This window comes from Macrotis lagotis, chromosome 1, assembly GCF_037893015.1.
Source record: "Macrotis lagotis isolate mMagLag1 chromosome 1, bilby.v1.9.chrom.fasta, whole genome shotgun sequence".
Classification (NCBI taxonomy): Eukaryota; Metazoa; Chordata; class Mammalia; order Peramelemorphia; family Peramelidae; genus Macrotis; species Macrotis lagotis.
In genome coordinates this window covers 656,071,013-656,092,317 of record NC_133658.1, presented here as the reverse complement: position 1 = coordinate 656,092,317, position 21,305 = coordinate 656,071,013, and the positions used below count along the sequence as shown (strand labels likewise).

Sequence of the window (21,305 nt, the reverse complement as noted above, 5' to 3'; positions counted from 1 at the left end):
ATTTATTTAAGAAAGATTTTATTTTGAGTTTTAGAATTTTTTTCCCCCGTTCTTGCTTTCCTACCCCCACAGAATGCATTGTTGGTGTTTACATTGGTTCCATGTTATACATTGATCTCAGTTGAATGTGAGGACAGAGAAATCATATCCTTAAGGAAGAAAAATAAAAGTACGAGATAGTAAAATTAGATAATAATATAACTATTTTCCCCCTAATTTGAAGGTAATAGTTTTTGGTCTTTGTTCAAAGTCCATAATTCTTTCTCTGGATACAGACGGTATTCTCCATTGCAGATAGCTCAAAAGCTGTCCCAGGTTGTTGCACTGAAGGGATGAGCAATTCCATCAGGGTTGATCATCACCCCCATGTTACTGTTAGGGTGTACAATGTTTTTCTGGTTCTGCTCATCTCATTCAGCATCAGTCCATACAAACCTTTCCAGGTTTCCCTGAATTCCCATCCCTCCTGGTTTCTAATAGAACAATAGTGTTCCATGACATACATATACCACAATTTGTTAAGCCATTCCCCAATTGAAGGACATTCACTTGATTTCCAATTTTTTGCCACCACAAACAGGACTGCTATAAATATTTTTGTATAAGTGATGTTTTTACCTTTTTTTTTATCATCTCTTCAGGGTATAGACACTGGGTCAAAGGGTATGTACATTTTTGTTGCCCTTTGGGCATAATCCCAAATTACTCTTCAGAAAGACTGGATGAGTTCACAGCTCCACCAGCAATGTGTTATTGTCCCAGATTTCCCTTCCAACAATGACCATTGTCCTTTCTGGTCATATTGGCCAGTCTGAGAGGTGTGAGGTAGTATCTCAGAGATGCTTTAATTTGCATTTCTCTAATGAGTAATGATTTGGAGCAATTTTTCACATGACTATGGATTGCTTTGATTTCCTCACCTGCAAATTGTCTTTGCATATCCTTTGACCATTTGTCACTTGGGGAATGGTTTGGGTTTTTTTGAAAATTTGACTCAGTTCTCTATATATTTTAGAAAAGAATCCTTTGTCAGAAACACTAGTTGCAAAAATTGTTTACCAATATACTACATTTCTTTTGATATTGGTTACAGTGGTTTTGTCTGTGCAAAAGCTTTTTAACTTAATGTAGTTAAAATTTAGTTTGTTTTGAATGATGTTCTCTATCTCTTCCTTAGCCATAAACTGTTTCCCTTTCCATAGATCTGACAGCTAAACTACTTGATCTTCTAATAATATTGTTTTTTATGTCTAAATCCTGTATCCATTTGGATCTTATCTTGGTACGGGGTGTGAGGTGTTGGTCTAATCTAAGTTTCTTCTACACTAATTTCCAATTTTCCCAACTGGTTTTATCGAAGAGAGAGTTTTTATCCCAATAGCTGAACTCTTTGGGTTTATCAAACAGCAGATTACTATAATCATTTTCTGCTATTGCATCTAGTCTATTCCATTAATCCACGACTCTATTTCTTAGCCAATACCAGAGTTTTGAGGACTTAGGCTTTATAATATAATTTTATATCTGGTAAGGCTAAGCCACCATCTTTTGCACTTTTTTCATTGAATTGCTGCTAATTCTTGCCTTTTTATTTCTCCATATAAATTTACTTACAACTTTTTCTAACTCATTAAAGTAATTTTTGGAATTTTGATTGGTAGGGTGCTAAACAAGCAGTTTAGTTTTGGTAGATTGTCATTTTTAATATATTAGCGTGACCTATCCATGAACACTTGGTTTGCCCAGGTATTTAAGTCTGATCTTATTTTCATGAGAAGAATTTTGTAATTGTTTTCAAAAAGTTTTTGAGTTTGCCTTGGCAGGTAGACTCCCAGGTATTTTTATTTTGTCTGAGGTTACTTTGAATGGGATTTCTCTTTCTAGCTCTTTCTGCTGTAACTTGCTAGTCATATATAGAAATGTTGAGGAATTATGAGGGTTTATTTTATATCCTGCTACTCTGCTAAAATTACTAATTATTTCTAGTAGTTTTTTAGATGATTTATGGGGATTCTTTAGGTATACATCATGTCATCTGCAAAGAGTGAAAGTTTTGTCTCCTCCTTCCCTATTCTAATTCCTTCAATTTCTTTTTCTTCTCTTATTGCTGAGGCTAACATTTCTAATACAATATTGAATAGTAGTGGTGATAATGGGCATCCTTGTTTCACCCCTGATTTTATTGGTAATGCCCCAAGCCTATCCCCATTGCATATAATGCTTGTTGATGGTTTCAGATAGATACTGCTTATTATTCTAAGTAAAAAATCTATTCCTACACTCTCTAATGTTTTTTAGTAGGAATGGGTGCTGTATTTTATCAAAAGCTTTTTCAGCATCTATTGATATGATCGTATGATTTCTGATAGTATAGTTTTCCTAATATTGAACCAACTCTGCATTCCTGGGATAAAGTCTATTTGATCATAATGTATTATCCTAGTGATAACTTGTTATAATCGTTTTGCCAGGATTTTCTTTAAGATTTTTGCATCTATATTCATCAGGGAGATATGTCTATAATCTTCTTTCTCTGTTTTAACTCTTCCTGGTTTAAGTATCAGCACCATATTGTTATCATAGAAAGAGTTAGGCAGAGTTCCATCTTCAGCTATTTTTCCAAAGAGTTTACATAGAATTGGAGCCAATTGTTCCTTAAATGTTTGATAAAATTCACTTGTGAATCCATGTGGCACTGTAGTTTTTTCCTTAGGGAGTTCAATAATGGCTTGTTGAATTTCTTTTTCTGAGATAGGGTTATTTAAGTTTTTAATTTCCTCTTCATGTAACCTGGGCAACATATTTTTGTAAATATTCGTCCATTTCACTTAGATTGTCAAATTTATTGGCATAGAGTTGGGCAAAATAATTCTGAATTATTACTTTAATTTCTTCCTTATTGGTAATAAGTTCACCTTTTTCATTTATGATACTAGCAATTGGTTTTCTTCTGTCTTTTTTTAATCAAATTGAGCAGAGGTCTATCAATTTTATTGATTTTTTTTCATAAAACCAGCTCTTGGTTTTATTTATTAATTCAATAGTTTTCTTGCTTTCAATTTTATTAATTTCTCCTTTAATTTTTAGAATTTCTAATTTGGTATTTAATTGGGGGTTTAAATCAATTTATTTTTTATTGAACCACAGTTAAAATTTGATCTAGAACATCATTTTTAAAAAAATTTTATTTAATTTATTTACACATTACTAAGATATTCTTGTTTAAGAGTAAACAGAATATCCCCACCCCCACAAAAATATAAAACTTCATGAGAAATAAAGTAAAAGAGAAAAAAATGTGTTTCAGTCTGTGTTCTGATACCATCAGCTCTGTCTCCGGTGGATCACATTCTTTATCATAAGTCCATCAGAGAAGTTACTTCCATATTTTTACACAGTTGCTGTTGCTAATTGTAATTCCCTTCATCCATTCCTCCCCACTACCATCTATCATATTTTCTCTATCTTTCATTCTGTCCCTCTTCAAAAATGTGCTGCAGGGCAGCTGTGTGGCACAGCAGACAGAGCACCAGTCCTGGGGCCAAGAGGCCCCAAGCCTACATTCTACCCCAGAAACCCAGCAACCACCCAGCCCCAAAGTCCCAGTCAGGCCACCCAATCCCAGAGCCTTGCAAAAAGGAAAAAAGAAAATGTGTTATATCTAACTATCCTCTCCTACAGGAAAATTGCCCTGATATCCTAGAAGCAGAGGGTAAAATAGAAATTGAGAGAATCTACCAATCTCCTACTGAAAGAGATCCCCCCAAAAATCAACCCCCAGGAATATTATAGCCAAGTTCTTGAACTCCCAAGTCAAAAAGAAATTATTACAAGCAGCCAGAAGAACATAATTCCATCACATTGCCTTCCCTCCCCCATCACCTTCTCTCCTTTTTCTTCTATACCCTATTGAGTGTGTGTACTATTTCCTCTCTGAGCCATTTCCAATGAGAATGAAGGCTCCCTCATTCCCTCACCTTGCCCATTCCATTCCATTGCCATTCCATACCATTGCAAAAGCTACATGAAATATCTTTTATATGAAATATTCTAGCCAATTATACCTCTCCTTTCTCTTACTTCCAGTACATTTCCCTTTCACCCATTCGCTCCATTTTTACAATATATTATATCTTCAAATTCAGCTCTCTCCTGTGCCTCATCTATAAAATATTCTCCTACCTACCTCCAAACCCTATGAGCTCTTAATATAAATGCTGTTAAACCAGAAAAACACTGTACACCCTAACAGCAACATGGGAGTGATGTTCAATCTTGAAGGACTTGCTCATTCCATCAGTGCAACAATCAGGAACAATTTTGGGCTGTCTGCAAAGGAGAGTACCATCTGTATCCAGATAAGGAGCTGTGGAGTTTGAACAAAGTGCGAGGACTATTCCCTTTAATTTAGAAAAAAAACCCAGATAGCTTATTGTCTGATCTTGTTACCTCTTAGACTTCTCTTCTCTTTAGGGATATGATTTCTCTTTCATCACACCCAATTTGGAACACGGTACAACATGGAAACAAAGTAAAGACTGACAGAGTGCTTTCTGTGGGGGGGGGAGGGGAGAGGGAAACAAGATTGGGGGAAAAATGTAAAACACAAATAATATCTAATAAAAATAAATTTAAAATATATATATATATATATATATATATATATATATATATATATATATATATATATATAAATGCTGCTAAGTCCTGTGTGATCCTGACTGCAGCTCCATGATATCTGAATTGTGTTCTTCTGGTTGCTTGTAATATTTTCTCTTTACTTGGGAGTTTGAGAGCTTGGTTATAATATTCCTGGGGGTTGGTTTTTTATCTCTTTCAGTAGGCGATCGGTGGATTTTCTCAATTTCTATTTTACTCTCTTCTTCTAGGATATCAGGGCAATTTTCCTATAGAAATTCTCTAAAAATGAAGTCAAGGCTCTTTTCCTGATCATGACTTTCAAGTAGCCCAATAATTTTTAAATTATCTTTCCTGGATATGTTTTTCAGGTCAGTTTTTTTTCAATGAGATATTTCACATTTTCTTCTAGTTTTTCATTCTTTTGATATTGTTTTATTGTGTATTTATTTGGTCCAGTACACTGCCATTCCTCCAACCCCATGGAACAGAGCTTCCCACTATTTTCCCAGTTACTTTGGGCTGGAGAATTGCCTCACTGGATCTTTCTGTGGCTTCTGTGTCTCAAAAAACTTAGAGTCATAATTTTAAGGTTTTTGAAGTATTTCTGAGAGAACACCTAGGAGAGAATGTACTCCTGCCATCATCTTAGCTTCACCCCCCCCATCATCACAGATTTGTGCAAATAGCTACATTGAGGAGAATCTACTATTTCCCAAAGCAACCATTCCCGCATTAGAATACCTTCAATATGAAGGCAATTTTCCTTACCTCAAGTCTAAATTTTCCTCTATACTCAATGATGGAGTCAAACAGAACAAACCTAACCCCTCTTCCACATACTAGTTGCCAACTCTTCCTTCTAAGTTTTCTCTGCTTCAATCTCAACACACCCAGTTCTTTCAACTGATCTGCACATTTGTACAGACCTTAACCATTATGGCTGCCTGCTTCTGGACTCTCTTCAGCTTATGATTGCTTTTCCTAAATTGTGTGATGTCTTCTTCTGAAATTTAACTTTTGTTGCTTAGTCATTTCAGTCAGGTTTGACTCTTTGTGATCCCATTTGTTTTTTGTTTGCTTTTTGTTTTTTTGGAAGAATTGCTTAAGTGGGGGCGGCTAGGTGGCACAGTGAATAGAGCACCGGCCTTGGAGTCAGGAGTACCTGGGTTCAAATCCGACCTCAGACACTTCATTATCTAGCCATGTGGCCTTGGGCAAGCCACTTAACTCCACTGCCTTGAAAAAAAAATCTAAAAAAAAAGAATTGCTGAAGTGTCATTTCCTTCACTAATTCATTTTACAGATAAAAAAACTGAGGCAAAGAGGGTAAGCAACTTGCCCCAGGTCACACATCTAGTGTCTGAACCAGATTTGAATTCATAATGGTGAGTCTTCCTGACTTCAGGCCTGGTGCTCTATCCATTGTGCCACCTAACTGTCCACAACTTGCTAAATTTTAGTGCCTAAGACTGAAAATAGTACTTCTGATGTGGTCTGAGCAGCACTGTATTGGTCACTATGACTTCCTTATTGTAATTTAAGGTGGCAGCAGTTTCTTTGATTACTCTATTACACTCCTTAATCATGGCTTTCAGTCCACTCAAATTCCTCAATCTTTTCAACTCAAGTTGGATCACCATAGCTCCACCAGTTAGCCCAGGGTAAGTGGCACCTTCTACCACCTGCTCACTGCACCCACCAACCTCATTCATCTAAAAGGGAGGAGCAAGCTATAGGGTGACCAAGATCCAGTTGTATTCTTCCTTTACTCTTGATTCATGTGTTAATCCTTATAAACATAGATTAAAAAAAAAGGGAAAATAGGCAATCAAGTCAATAGTGTTTGGTGTTCTTGAGTGCTTTTTTTCATTCAGAATAAAGTTCCAGTTTTTTTCCAAGCTTTAATATCTTCCTTTGCTTGAGTATCGATTTCTTAATCTCAAAATGGAGTCTTCTCCAACAGAGGACTTCTTTGTGTTTCTTTTGTTCAGGCTATTTCCTTTCCCAGTTTTCTTCTCTTTATCACCAGTTCCATTTCTTCTATATGCACATACAGGCTTGTGATGAAGTTTAAAAGATTTTGTAATTTTTTTTAGGTTTTTTGCAAGGCAAATGGGGTTAAGTGGCTTGCCCAAGGCCACACAGCTAGGTAAGTGTCTGAGACTGGATTTGAACCCAGGTGCTCCTGACTCCAGGGCCGGTGCTTTATCCACTATGCCACCTAGCTGCCACTCTTGTAATTGCTTTTTAAAGAAGTATAGACCTTTTCTTTCTTTTATATGTTGTTCTTCCTGTTTCATCCTTATGTCACCAGAATGATTTTAATTGAATTTTTTCTCAAATTTTCTATAAACTATTTTCTTCCACTACTTCTATACTATTCATAAACTTCTACCATACTTTTTTTGTAAGAGTTACAAACAGATTTATATTCTAAACTAGGACTATCTTTGTTATATCTCTACTTCACAAGGGATCTATATTTGCTAACTAAAGCATGTTTGAGGCTCATTTGGTTTCTTTATGGGAACTGATTTCTATCAGTTGAACTTTTTTTTATAATCAGTAAGCAAGCAAATGTTTATTTAATACTTACTATATATAGGACATTATGTTAAATATTGGAGATACAAAATAAGTCAATAAATTGTCCTTACTCTCAAGGAGAGTATATTCCAATGGGGAGGATCATGTAAATAATTTGGAACCTAGAAAATATATACAGAGTAGATTAAAGTGATCTAAAGGGGGAAGGCATTAGCAGTTGGGAAGGAGGGTAAGAAAGAACCCCTGCAGAAAGTGGAACTTGAAATGTCTTAAAGGAAGTTTAGGAAATTAAAAAGTGGAAGAAAGGGAACATTTTTTTTTTAGGTTTTTGCAAGGCAAATGGGGTTAAGTGGCTTGCCTAAGGCCACACAGCTAGGTAATTATTAAGTGTCTGAGACCAGATTTGAATCCAGGTACTCCTGACTCCAAGGCCAGTGCTTTATCCACTACGCCACCTAGCCACTCCTGAGCAAAATCGCAAAGTTGGTAGGTGTAGTTTTGTTTTAGGGAAAGGTAAATAGACTAGTGTAGCTGGATCACATAGTTTGTAAGAAGTGAATAAAATTTAAGAAGACTGGGAAATTAGGAAGGGGTCAGACTATGAAGAATTTTCAATGCCATTTTAATCAATGTTACTAGCCCTTCTTCAATTCATTTTCTATTTTTTTAGCATCAGTAACTCTTTTCAATAGGTCAGAAATTATATTTGCTTTATTTTCATGCCATCTTTTTCATTTTAATTTATTCTTCTAAAGTATTATATTTGTATTAATTTGGATCTTAGCCCTGAAAAGTCAGTGGACTACATAGTCAAATTCAAGAATGACTCTTACAGCATTAGGAGTCATTTCCTGTCTACTAAAATGTAGTAAATTTCATTTTCATATTTTTTTAATCCAGCCCTTTTCAGTTCTCTTTTTGAATGAAGAATTCATGATATTTAAGCAAGAAGTTTCTGGATAATCAATGGAATATCGAGATCAAATCTTTCCTTACTTCTGAAACTTATTTTCAAACATATCTTTTCATTATTGATGGAGTCAAGCAGAACAAATCTAAGTCACCAAATATCAACTTATTTAATTTTAAAAGTTTTATTAATATGTTTTAATTTTGTATTATAGAAATTAAAAATTATCCCATGTAATAACATTACATATTACAAGAGAGGTCTCATAGAACAAAGCAAAACAATGAAATAAAACTAATAATAGAGTAACATAATTTAAAACTGTATACAACATTCTATATAACACCTCTTCTATTTTAAAATTTTTTTAATGAAAATAAATATATATTTTCTCTCCAGAGAGAGAAGAAAAAGCATAGGTAAACAAACAAATTCTCCAACACAGATTGTCTGTATACAAAAATATATGTTTCATTTTTTGCCTCCTAAACCTATATTCTCTATCAGGAGGTAGATAATATATTTCATGATTGGTTCTCTGTAACTATTAATGATCATTGTATTGATCATTGTTCTTACAGTTTTCAAAGATGTTTTTAAGAGCATTGCTGTTATTGAATAAATTGTTCTCCTAATTGTATTCATTTATTCTTCACCAATTTATAAAAGTCTTCCAAATTATTTGATTTTTATTTATCAACTGATTTAATTTAGAGGCTATTTTCAAATAATGTGCAGAATTTCTCTACCTACTAATCTTTTGCAATAGATCTTTTACATAAGCCATAATTATTTTCATGGTGATCAATTCTTAACATGTTATTATGGACACCTGAGCACAAGAAAATCAAGCATCACCTTGATATCATCCTATATATATGAGTAAATGTTGCCCCTATGATGAACAATAAATAACAATTTCATAAACTCTTCTTTTGCCTCTCCAAAATTAACAACTGTGTCATCCTTCTATTTAAATGTTCTTTCATTCTATCTTCTAGTTTTGATTTAGAGAGAATATCAAGACATTATCAAGTAACATGCAGTTAATTTAATAGTATATTCACTCACTGGCCATTGATTAAAGATTAGAAAAATATTTAGAATACTAGCCATTAAGTAAATATTTATAGAAAGTCTATGTGATTCTTTACTCCTTTGTCTGTTTTCAGCCACTGGCATGATAGAAGCAAATAGAGAATAGCAGGTCATTTTGTATTTTTTTTGTTATATTTCTTTTTTTGTCATCACCAAAGAATTCAGTCATTGAGCTTAAATAGGCTAATATTTGATGAGCAGACTCAATTTATTGCCAGGACCATATCTAAAACTTTCCAGGATAGAGTCTGCTACCTCTTACACTTCCAATGTTTCATCATGGTAAAGCAAATACCAAGAATTAAAAATAATCACTGAGAATGTCCATTTATATTACCTATTACTGTAAATGATATACATAATAATATATTTTCAATGTATATTAACAAAAGGCTAATATAGAAGTTACCTTATATATCTTAAATAGGTCCTATATAACTTAGATGGTCTAACTGATAATAAGGGAATTATTTCTGAAACCTTGAATAGATAAGGTTAAATATAGGAAACTAATCCAATTCTACCATTAGGGGACTCCTAGAAAATCTAGCCTATGTTAAAACAGGGGCTCCAGACCATCTTAGTATAGAACTAGTAGATTTCAAAAAAAAAGGAGACAGGATTCAATCTAAAAACATCTTAGACAATGAAAAAAAAAACCAATGAGTGAGGACCAGAATTGAACATGAGAAGAATGAGCAAGAATGCCTCTTGGGAATTACATACAAAATTATTTTAATGATCTCAAATTTCTTCCTGAAAACAAATGTCCATCTTTTTAATGCCAATATTCTTTCTGTGATGTTGTATGACACTGAGCCATAAAACACTATGGTACTTAAAGACATGAAGATGAAGTTCATCCAAAGAACAACAAAGATTTTATGATGGGCATGGGAAAGATACAAGGCAAAGAGTACAATCAAAGGAATATGTAGGTGAAAAAAGTTTGGTATGTTGTCATATGGAATAACCATTGATTGGTCTACATCCCCCCCCACACACACACAGTGTTCTGATATGAGAAAAAGGAAAAAGGAAGACAATCTGAAAAAGGTCCCCAGCATGTTAGGTGAAACCTCTCACCTACCCTCCACTACCTTCCTAAAGCCAACCCAGGAAAAGACTTGAACATGTGATGCACAGGAAAGTAGATGAATTGGGATATTTATTTTTGGAGATAATATCAACATTGATGAGATGATGAAGTCACTGACATTCTGTTTTGGTTTTTGTTTTGTTTTTGTTTTGCAAGGCAGTGGGGGTAAGTGGCTTGCCCAAGGTCACGCAGCTAGGTAATTACAAAGTGTCTGAGGCTGGATTTGAACTCAGGTACTCCTGACTCCAGGGCCAGTGCTTTATCTACTGTGCCACCTAGCTGCCCTGACTAGTCACTGACATTCTGGAGTAAGATTTTGTAGTAATATTTCTGACAACAAATAAGGCTAAAAGTTAGCAAGGGCCAAATGTATTATTTAATATCTCAATACTCCTAGCAATTCTTTACTACTCTAGTGCAAAAAGAAAAAAAAAGAGGTGTTGATCAATACTGGTAAAAGAAATTCCTCCTGGGCATACCCTAAAACAATGAAATTTTGCCCAGACCTTATTTTCCCAAAGATATAGAAACTCATTCTGTAGAACATTATTGACTGAGTAGTTATCTATAAACCCAGGCTCAGAAGCATCCCTAAAAACCTGCTATGAGATCTGTCTCCCAAAATTACTCACAAAGCTCTAGAACCAAAGCTGGAGACTCTTATCTGGTGGGAGCAGAGTAATAAATCTTTGCCAACAACACATACAGAGGGAAAGAATCAGCATGGGGAGGACATATAAGTCAACAAAATTCCCCAAGAACTTCAAGTTCCTATTTTTTTTAAGGTTTTTGCAAGGCAAATGGGGTTAAGTGGCTTGCCCAAGGCCACACAGCTAGGTAATTATTAAGTGTCTGAGACCAGATTTGAACCCAGGTACTCCTGACTCCAAAGCCAGTGCTTTATCCACTACGCCACCTAGCCACCCCAAGTTGCTATTTTCTAAAGGTGCAATTATTTTTCTTGCAGAGAATATATTCACTTTTTTTAAAAAAAAATATTTATTTAAGGCAATGGAGTTAAGTGACTTGCCCAAGGCCACACAGCTAGGCAATTATTTAGTGTCTGAGGCTGGATTTGAACTCAGGTACTCCTGACTCCAGAGCTGGTGCTCTATCCACTGCACCACCTAGCTGCCCCTTTATTCACTTTATTTATAATTCAATTTTATCCAAGGCCTAAAGAAGGCCCTTTGAAAATGATTACTCACTCTCTTCTTCTCTGTCCTCATTCCATGACCAAAAGACTTCAAAGTTTTCAATTCTTACATTGAAATTCGTTTCTTTTCCTGGACTTCAATTTCAGTTCCACACCAGAGAAAAAGAAACTGAGAGGTAAAGATACTCAACATTTCAACAGGTAGAACATTCTCATTGTTCTGTCTTGTCCAGAAAGTCTGCCCAAACAGATGAGACTAGGTTTGGGTCTGGAGCAGAGGGCATTTCTGGGGAAAAACTACATTATTAAGAAGGTACCTGGTATGAATTCCAGAATCAGAGACTTTGCATAAAATTAGAGGTCCTGGGTTGTACCCAACATTGAGAACAGCAGTAATATGGTAAGAATAGTAAAAGCAGGAATGCTATCAGAGCAAAATCTCTATGGTGACAAGGACAGATAAAGGACTGCAACAAAAGTTAAAAAAAACATGAGGCTGAAATTCCTAATCTTTCATAGGTCAATGCAAAAACAGAGTTTAACAGACAAAATTTCAGTTCACACTTAACTGGCAGGAACACATATATTATATCAAAGTTCAATATAATAAAGAATATATATAAATTGAATCCTCCTCTTAAAGAATATCAGTATTCAAAATAAATTGGTCTTAATGACTCAAAACTCAAATCCTAAACACTCCAAGAAAAGACAAATTGTCATGTATTCATCATAAGACAAAATAAGCCTTATAAAAAAACTGATTTGTACTTTTGTTAGCAGTCCATAATCTAAAAATCTATCCTAATTATTTCAATAGAAAAATTTAGTTTCAATAGTTTTACAAATTAATAGTTACCTGTAGCATCTATCTGTAAGTGGAGTAATAACCAAACGAGGAGTATTACCCAGGTATTCATATCCATATCGTAAACCAGCATTGATCATCTTTGTTTCCAAGTGGTCCTCCTAGGATCAAGCAAATAAACAGAAGCAATAGAATATAAAAGTAGAATCTGACATGTCAAATGAAAATCCCAATTTAAACTTTTCTTTAGACTTTCAGGAAGCAGTATTTTGAAAAGAACACTAAACTTATAGTTAAAAAACTTCAGTTGTAATCCTAGTTTGGTCAAAAATTATCTATATGACTTGGGAAAACCAGTTTTCTTTGTCTAGACCTTGATTTTCATGTTTGTAAAATAAGGGCTGGACTACATATATTATCCCCCAGCTCCCAAATTCTATTATTATGACAATCATTATAAACAACTTATGGGGTTGCAAGATATAGAAAGTGGAATATTATAAGTATCTTTGAGAGGAAAGTTTTCTAAGTCATTTATTGTTTAAAACTAGAGTATGTTTATTGTGAACATATTTTTATAACCTTATTTATCCTGTGATTTAAATCATAGTCTCCTCAAATAAAGTACAATTACCTGATAAAACTGTGAGTTTATAGGAGGAAAAGGGTTCATTCTTTTTTTTTAAATTTTATTTATTAAGGTAATAGGGTTAAGTAACTTGCCCAAGGTCATACAGCTAGGCAATTATTAAGTGTTTGAGGCCCTATTTGAACTCAGGTCCTCCTGACTCCAGGGCAGGTGCTCTATCCACTGAGCCACCTAGCTGACCTGAAGGGCTCATTCTTAAGGAAGAAAGGGATTAAATAGTAAGGATTTGAAGAGAAGGAATCAAAGAGAAGGAAAAGAAAGCACTTAACTAAGTTAGGTAAATAAGATAAGTTAAATTAGACAAAATACAGTAAAGTAGTAAAGGTCAGTGTAGGTGAAACAAATTGGTAAACCAAATAAAGAGACCAAGAAAAGAGAAAAAGAAGTACAGTGTGGCTATAAAGCTGTTGAAAGGTAATAAAATGCTACAAAGATCTTAAGAATGTGAGATATGGAACATTCAAGTAGTTTAGGAAAACAGGACTGTCAATCTGTATGGAAAGGGAAAGGGTGATGTGGAATGGGTATGCCAAGTTTATCTTTCCACACCACTAAGTGACTGTTATCTACAAAATGTCTGTCTCTCCTCCATTGAAGAAATGAAAGGAATAATTTTTACCACTTCAAAGGATCCAGGACAACTAAGTGATTTTTTAAAAAACAGCAACAAAAAAAATTGGAAACAGGAAACAGAAAAGGCAAAACAAAGCAAATCAAAGCTTCTCTGAAAAAAGTAAATCAAGAAATTTCAAGTTGAAGACTGAAAATCATAATTATTCTGACCCAGAGATTGAGGAGTGGAATAATATCCTAGAAATAATAAAGGAAAGGAGGAGGATAGCTGTATAATTGAAACTAAAGTCAAATTCTTGAATTTTCCTAAAGAGAAGAGAGCTTTTTTGGAGTGGCAGAATCCACAAAAGGATAGGAAGAAACAAATTTTTTCCAGACCAAGACAACTTGGAAGACTGACAGCAAAGGTTGTGTTGCCCTTGTGTGAGAATAGAGCACAGTCTAGCTCAGGCCACAGTCCAGCAAACCAGGTCAAGCTTGGGGGGGGGGGGGCAACCAAATTGGGAACAACAGCGGTGGATTCTGAATCTCTCGGCTCACAAATATAAAAGAGTCAGACTACTGATCAGAAAGAGATTTTAGTGGTCCCCTTTACTGGCACCTGCTCATGACCCTGCTGAACTGCCCATACTTGGATCTAGGTTACAGTCCCAGGACTCAGTCCCAGGGTCTCAGTCTCAGTCCCAGGATGAGGATGAGGAGTACTAGCACACTAGAATTTGTGGCCACAGGGGAGCTAGGACCCTGGTCAAACTTTCAGGGCAGAGTGCTTACAGTCAGAGACCAGAGCGTAAGCCCAGGAGAGTAGTAAATACACCTCTCCCTGAATCATACCGTGATGGAAAAATGAAAACTTATAGGTCCCCAGAATTATTTCTGAAAGCACCTGCACAAAAAACCTAAAGCTTAGGAGAGTGCCCCTTCCACTCCAGATGTAGAGCACCATTTCAGCACAGAGTTAAAAATAAAAAAAAAAATTGACTGGAAGAAATGAGCAAACAGAAGGAAAAAGACTGACTGTGTATAAAGTTACTATAATGACAGAGAAGATCAAAACACAAACTCAGAAGATGACAACAAAGTCAAAACTTCCAGGGTAGCTAGGTGGTACAGTGGATAGAGCAATGGCCCTGGAGTCAGGAGGATGAGTTCAAATCTGGCCTCAGACATTTAATAATTACCTATATGTATGACCTTAGGCAAGTCACTTAACCCCATTGCCTTGCCAAAACATGTTACATCCAAATCCTCAAAAAATATGATTTGGTCTCAGGCCACGGAAGAGTTCAAAAAGGATTTTTAAAATCAAGTGAGAGAGAGAGAGAGAGAGAGAGAGAGAGAGAGAGGAAAATTTGGCAAAAGACATGGAAGTGATGCTAGAAAATTATGAAAAAGAAGTCAATAGTTTAGTAAAGGAGGCACAAAAGTACTGAAGAAAATAACGTTTTTAAAAGACAAAATGGGCCCATGGTTAAATACAAAAGAGAGACACAAAAATTCACTGAAGAATAGGCCAAAGGGAAAAGGATATAAAAGTTCACTGAAAAAAATAATTCCTTAAAAATTAGAATTAGGCAAGTGGAAGTGAATGACTTTCTAAGACAAAGAAAAAAATCAAAAGAATGAAAAAATAAAAGAAAATGTGAACCTTACTTTCATCAGAATTTGTTCAAAGAGGAATAATACACACACTCATTTGGGTAAAGAAATCTATCTTAAACATATAGGAAAGTAGAAGGCAAAGGGGATGGGGAGGGCATGCTGAGAGAAGGGAGGACAACTTGGGGAGGTAAAAGTGAGAAGCAATACACTTTTGAGAATGGACAGAGAGAAAGAAGAAAGGGAGAGGGAAAGAAAAAGAGGAGAGAGAAGAATAAGCAGGAAGAAAATAGATGGAGAGAAATACATAGTAATCATAACTATGAAAAAAATTTTACAGCGTCTCTGATAAAGAGACATTTCTCAAATTTATAGAGAATTGAGTCAAATTTATTGAAATAAAAATCATTTCTCAATTGGCAAATGGTCAAAGGAAATGATCAGGTAGTTTTCAAATGAAATAATCATCTGTAGTCCTATGAAAAAATACTCTAAATCATTATTGATTAGCGAAATGTAAATTAAAATAACTGAGTTACCATCCTAGAAGACTGGCTAGGATGACAGAAAAGGAAAATGACAGTGTTGGAGGGGATATGGTAAAAATGGGATGGTAATGTACTATTGGTGAAATTGTATATGGATTCAACTATTCTGTGGAGCAATTTGGAACTATGCCCAAATAGATATATAAAGAGATATGTAAAAACATACACACCCTTTGACCAAGTTCTAGGTTTGTATCCCAAAAACATAAAAAAATAGAAAATGTACAAAAATATTTATAGTAGTTGTAGTTCTTTTAGTGGTGGCAAATAATTAGAAACTGAGGGGAATTTCATCAATTGAGGAATGACTGAACAAGTTATTGTACATGATTTTGATGAAGTACTATCATGCTATGAAAAATGACAAGCAGAAGGTTCTCATAAAAACCAGGAAAGGCTTACATGAACTGATACAAGGTGAAGTGAGTAGAAACAGGAGAACATTACACAAATTAGCAATTCTGTTCTCAGCACTACAATGATACAAGATAATTCTGAAGTACTTACAGTGAAAAATGCTATCCATATCCAAAGACAACAATTAAGGGAATACAGATTGAAGAATACTTTTTTCCTACTTTCTTTATTCTGAGGGGTGAGGAGATTTTTCTATATTTTCTTTCACAACATGACTAATATGAGAATGTTCTACATGACTGCTCATGTATGCTCTCTCTCTCTCTCTACATATATATATATATATATATATATATATATATATATATATATAAATTGCTTGCCTTTTAAATTGGGGGAGGAAAAGGAAGAAGGGAGAGAATTTGGAACTCAAAAAATTAAATGAATGTTAAAATTGTTTTTGCATGTAATTGGGGAAAAATAAAATATTAATTTTTTTAAAAGTAACCCTGAATGCCTAAAGAATGTTTGCTATTTCAGCCAATGGAGAGGTCTTCTGTGATGTAGAGGGTGTTCAGGGGGACAAATTCTCAGAAAAGTAGAATATGAGGAAGATCACCTTGGTCAGGGAAATTAAAAGTTTCTGGCAGGCAAAGATTCTTAAATAGTATGTTTCTTGGAGGTAAAAGTTCTTAAACAGTTTTTATAGGGACAGATACTCCAAGAATATATAGTGAAAAATATTTTTCTATGCTCCCAGGAGGTGGAGGAGCTGTTTCTTCTTGCTTTTCTGGCTTTTATATGCCTTCTGAAGTGCTTTGACAGTTATCAATTAGTTATCAATATAATTACCTATCAATTATACCATTAGTGGTATATGTCTATAATCCCTTTTACTTGCAAGACCAAGAGGCTAAAGAGCTTGCAATGGCTAAGACAATTATATATCCTCACTAAATTAAGCATGAATATGTTGTGTCTTTGGGAAACAGATGTAACAATGTTACCTAAGGAAGGACAAATCAAACTAAACCATTAAATGCAACAAGTCATCGGAGTAGGTGAATAGCCTTTACACTTTGAGCCAGGGCAAAGTGGAGACATCCACTTTATAAAAGGTAAGAAAAAGGAAGACTAGTGGAGAGGGTAGGAAAGGGGGGGGGGAAGGAAAGTTCTTCATTAAAAACACAGCTAATTCTGTAGGTCACTTTTTCAGGGAATTATTGTCAAAAATCAAGGTCTTCCACTCTAGTTTTTCTATCTGGAAAAACCAAAAAAGTGACAAGAGATAACAGCATTGTCCAAGTTACTGACTGAGGGATGAAAAGGGGAGTTATTTTGGTATGCAGTAATGTCACCAATATTTGTCTTTAATTATTGGTAATTATGTCCAGAAGAAGAGAATAACCTGGAGAAAAATAACTAGGGAAGCTATGTTGATTATAGCCAGGATTCATCAGTTCCAACAAAATTAGAGGAGGAATGAATAGGAATTATAAAAGAGAAGGCAATGATAGCTATAAAGCAAGAATTAGGGGAAAGGGTGGTGGGAGATGGAAGGGTCCAGTATAGAGTTGACCCTGTGGAAACATCACAATTTGCAAATAAATCAGTCTCACATAATGTCATTAGAACAATGAGGGCAGTTTTTTATTTGAGCTTCACAACAACTTTACTACCCCACTATCATTTTTCCTTTCTCTCCCCACTGTGTGAGCAGGTAGTAATTTAAAGATAAATTGCACGTTGATGGCAATGACTGTCTTTTGATGGCCTGGCACAATCTCAGCAGCCATGGACTATCTGGTTTTTTAAAACTGTTGATCTCTTTTGGATCGTAGTAGTTGGTCACGATCCAGTGCTAGAGGTGTTTTGGTTTTGGTTTTCACAAAATTAATGCTTTTTAGAACTAGGAGATATTTTACTGAAGATCTAGTATAGAGTTCTTAATCTTATTTTTATGTCATGGTGTCTGATAGCACCTATGGACCCCTTCTCAGAATAATGTTTTTAAATGCATATAGAAAACAACTATATTGAAATATGGTTATCAAAATATTTTCAAATACAAGTTTATGAATCCCCAATAAAGAACCCTTGATCTAGACTATCATTATTATTCTTCTCATTCTGAAAAATGAGGAAACTGAAAAGTCATATTTTATATATATATATATATATGTGTGTGTGTGTGTATATATATATATATATATATATATATATATATATATATATATATATATATATATTGGCCATCTTGGCTTTCAAATTTTTTTAACTTTTAATTGTATTTTTAAACTTTTGATTTTTAACTTATATTTTGCTTTATCCTTTTAAAACTCTTTTCATGTTGTACTTATAACTTTTCAAGTTCTCTGATGTTCAGTGCTCTTTCTAGCATATAGCTATGAGCTGTCCCTATCATTATGTAAATATCCATTTCAGCATGCACAACTATTCTAGAGCACAATAAATCTGAGACCCATAAAGACAAACATTCTAATGTACTTAACTACAAGAATAACACATATATGTGATACATGTGTATATCACATTTAAAACAATCAAGTGACTATATATAATATAAACATATTAAATATACATCTGTGTGTATCCATATGTGAATGTGTACATATATTATATATAATATATACAAATATAGCAAGAAAGAATTCTTTTTACTCTCACTCCTGAAATGATAAAATTACTTATTAATATTTTATTTTTCCCCAATTACATGCAAATATTTTCCACAACATAATCATTATAAATCATTGGAAATAAAGAATTTGAACTAGGCCTATCAAAATTGAGTAACAAATAGATAACATGAAATCTATAACTATGCAGCCTGTGATCACAACTCACTTCTTGTCCAGAACCAGAGTAGACATCTTGACCTATGATAAAATTCATCACTGTACAATACACATATTATTTGAGAACTCCTCTGGATATGTGCAATATGCCATTGCTTGTTTCTACTAAAAGAAGGTATCAACATACCAACTAATTTCTTGTAAAGCTAATGATTCTCAGGGTGGGATATCTCCTTCAGACAAACCTAACAGATAACTGAATAATAATTTGAATATAATAATTTCTTTAAAAATTATGACCATCTCCTTAAATCTGTAGGAATCTTCCTTTAAGGAATAAAAATAATGAGTCATAATATTGTGAGAAAAAATGATATATGATGTATGTGAAAATGTAAGGTTATTATTATTATTATTATTATTATTATTATTATTATTATTATTACCTATGCTTACATTGCAATACGGAGTACATGCTTACCAGTGTTTTGCTAAAAACATATACATATTAAAGAAAAATAATTTGGAACAAAGGATTGATAAAGAAATATTGGAACATTTGATTTTTTCCTATTCTCACATAATCTCTCTTTGATTTGAACAGGAGACAAATAGAACTTGAGAGAGGAGTAAAATTCAGGGGATTTTTTTGGAGAGGTCACTCTTTAAAATTAGCTAACCCTAAGTCTGCCAGAATCTTCGAATTCACACATTGCTCCCAAACCAATAAGATTCAAAGACTAAAATTGGCCACCTTCCTTCACTGAGAGCATTGAAGCTTTAACCTCTGGATTCTAATTGAAGAGAGAGATGGTAGAGCCCATTCTTACCCCTATGGAGATGGGAATACCTCAGCTAAGAATTCCCAACTGAAGTACAAAAACTGGTAACAGGGCTAAGTTTTACCACTGACAAGTGACCAGTCAAACAGCATCTAGCAATGATTACAAAGTCTCAAGAGCAGCAACTTAATAGAGTATATACACCTTATGAGAGCTGTAGAGAACAAGCTCAGTGGGAATAACCTAATGACATTACCAAGGAGATTATCCTAGGCTTATGTGAGAAATGTTCTATCAGTTGCTCTCTCTTAAAAAAAAAATGAATCTCCCCCATCTTGCCCACACTGGAAGGGAAGGGGCTACTCATGGGCAATCCCACTATTGATCAGTACAGGAACTTTGACCAACTACATTTCCAAACTGGGCTGTACTTTCATTCCTTTTTAGGCAACCTTTAACCTCTTGCTCCCAAAATCTCTTCATACTAATGCTGAATCTAGTATGTACACCTATTGGATATAACCCACCGCTGCCAAAAGCTCCTTTGCTTAAGGGAGGTATGTAACAGTCTTCATCTCCTTAGCAGCTAGGATCACAAGCATATGCCATGCCCCTTGGTTATTTCTATTGTTTAACTATAACCTTTTCATTCAATATCTTTACTTTGAACTATTGTGTCTCCTGATACAGACTCAAAAATTACCTAGAACCTAGGGTAGTGTATATACCCTGTCTGGAGTTCCCATGTGGCTCCAGATGTCACAAAAATATAAGATATTTTAAAACTGCACTTAAAACCATTGGGATATCCTTAGAACTTGTAAAATTCAATTTCAGGTCGGCCTAATTCTAATTCTGTAGATTCAGCAAGCACAAATGGCAGGTAACTGCAATTAAAAGAATAATTTTTATTTTAAAATTTTGTATTATATATAGCTATTGGTTACTTCGATCTGCACTCTGCCAAATGATTGGTTGGGTATATTCTATCATCAGCAAAACTATCTATATTAGTAAAACTATTATCTGTGTCAGCAGGCAAGCATAAATTGAAAATCTAATAACTAAAATTACTTTATAATGAGTTCATTGATATTACTTACAATCCAGTAGTATCGAAGCTGACTTAACCACTCAAAGTCAGCCTCATCAGAGACCTTTTTTTTCACAAGAGTTGCAAGAACATCTCTAGCATGGACATCCAGCACCACCAATGCTCCGAGAGTCACTCGATTCTGCTTAGACAGTTTCCCACGAACTAAGGTGACAATGTCATCAATCTGTCTAGAATTCTGATTTAGGTAATTCTCAAGAGCCTGAAAGATAACACAGTTATTCAATATAATATGACAATTCTTGAAATTAATAATAATGATAACTAATGATAATATAACTTTATATAGTGTTTTACCTCCTGAGGTAGATGTTCCTATCCCCATTTTACAGATAAGGTTACTGAAGTTAAAAATGATTAACTGGCTTGACCATGATGGTAAAGAGAGCAAGCATCTACAGCAGGATTCAAATTCAAGTCTTTTAGACTCAAACACCATTGCCCCAGCTATCATACCACTAACATACAAATTCTGTACACTTAAAACTATTCAGTAAACATTCTATTCATTTATTCTATATAATGCAAAACAAATTATTATTATTATTATTATTATTGAATTGATCTTGTAGAAATACTAAATAAAGTAATGATGGAAAGGATCG

The 21,305-nt window shown here is 34.4% G+C and overlaps 1 protein-coding gene across 9 annotated transcripts in view; it reads right to left on the bottom strand.

Annotated features, from left to right (window-relative positions):
• DNAH7 (dynein axonemal heavy chain 7) overlaps positions 1-21,305 on the bottom strand; it is a 271,696-nt gene that overhangs the window by 208,322 nt on the left and 42,069 nt on the right. For all 9 annotated transcript variants that reach the window (XM_074215444.1, XM_074215439.1, XM_074215442.1 and 6 more), the window contains 2 exons: positions 20,690-20,902; positions 12,311-12,420 (listed from right to left, as the gene is read on the bottom strand). In XM_074215444.1, the coding sequence (XP_074071545.1) occupies positions 12,311-12,420; positions 20,690-20,902 (323 nt within the window). The remainder of the gene's footprint in view (positions 1-12,310; positions 12,421-20,689; positions 20,903-21,305) is intronic.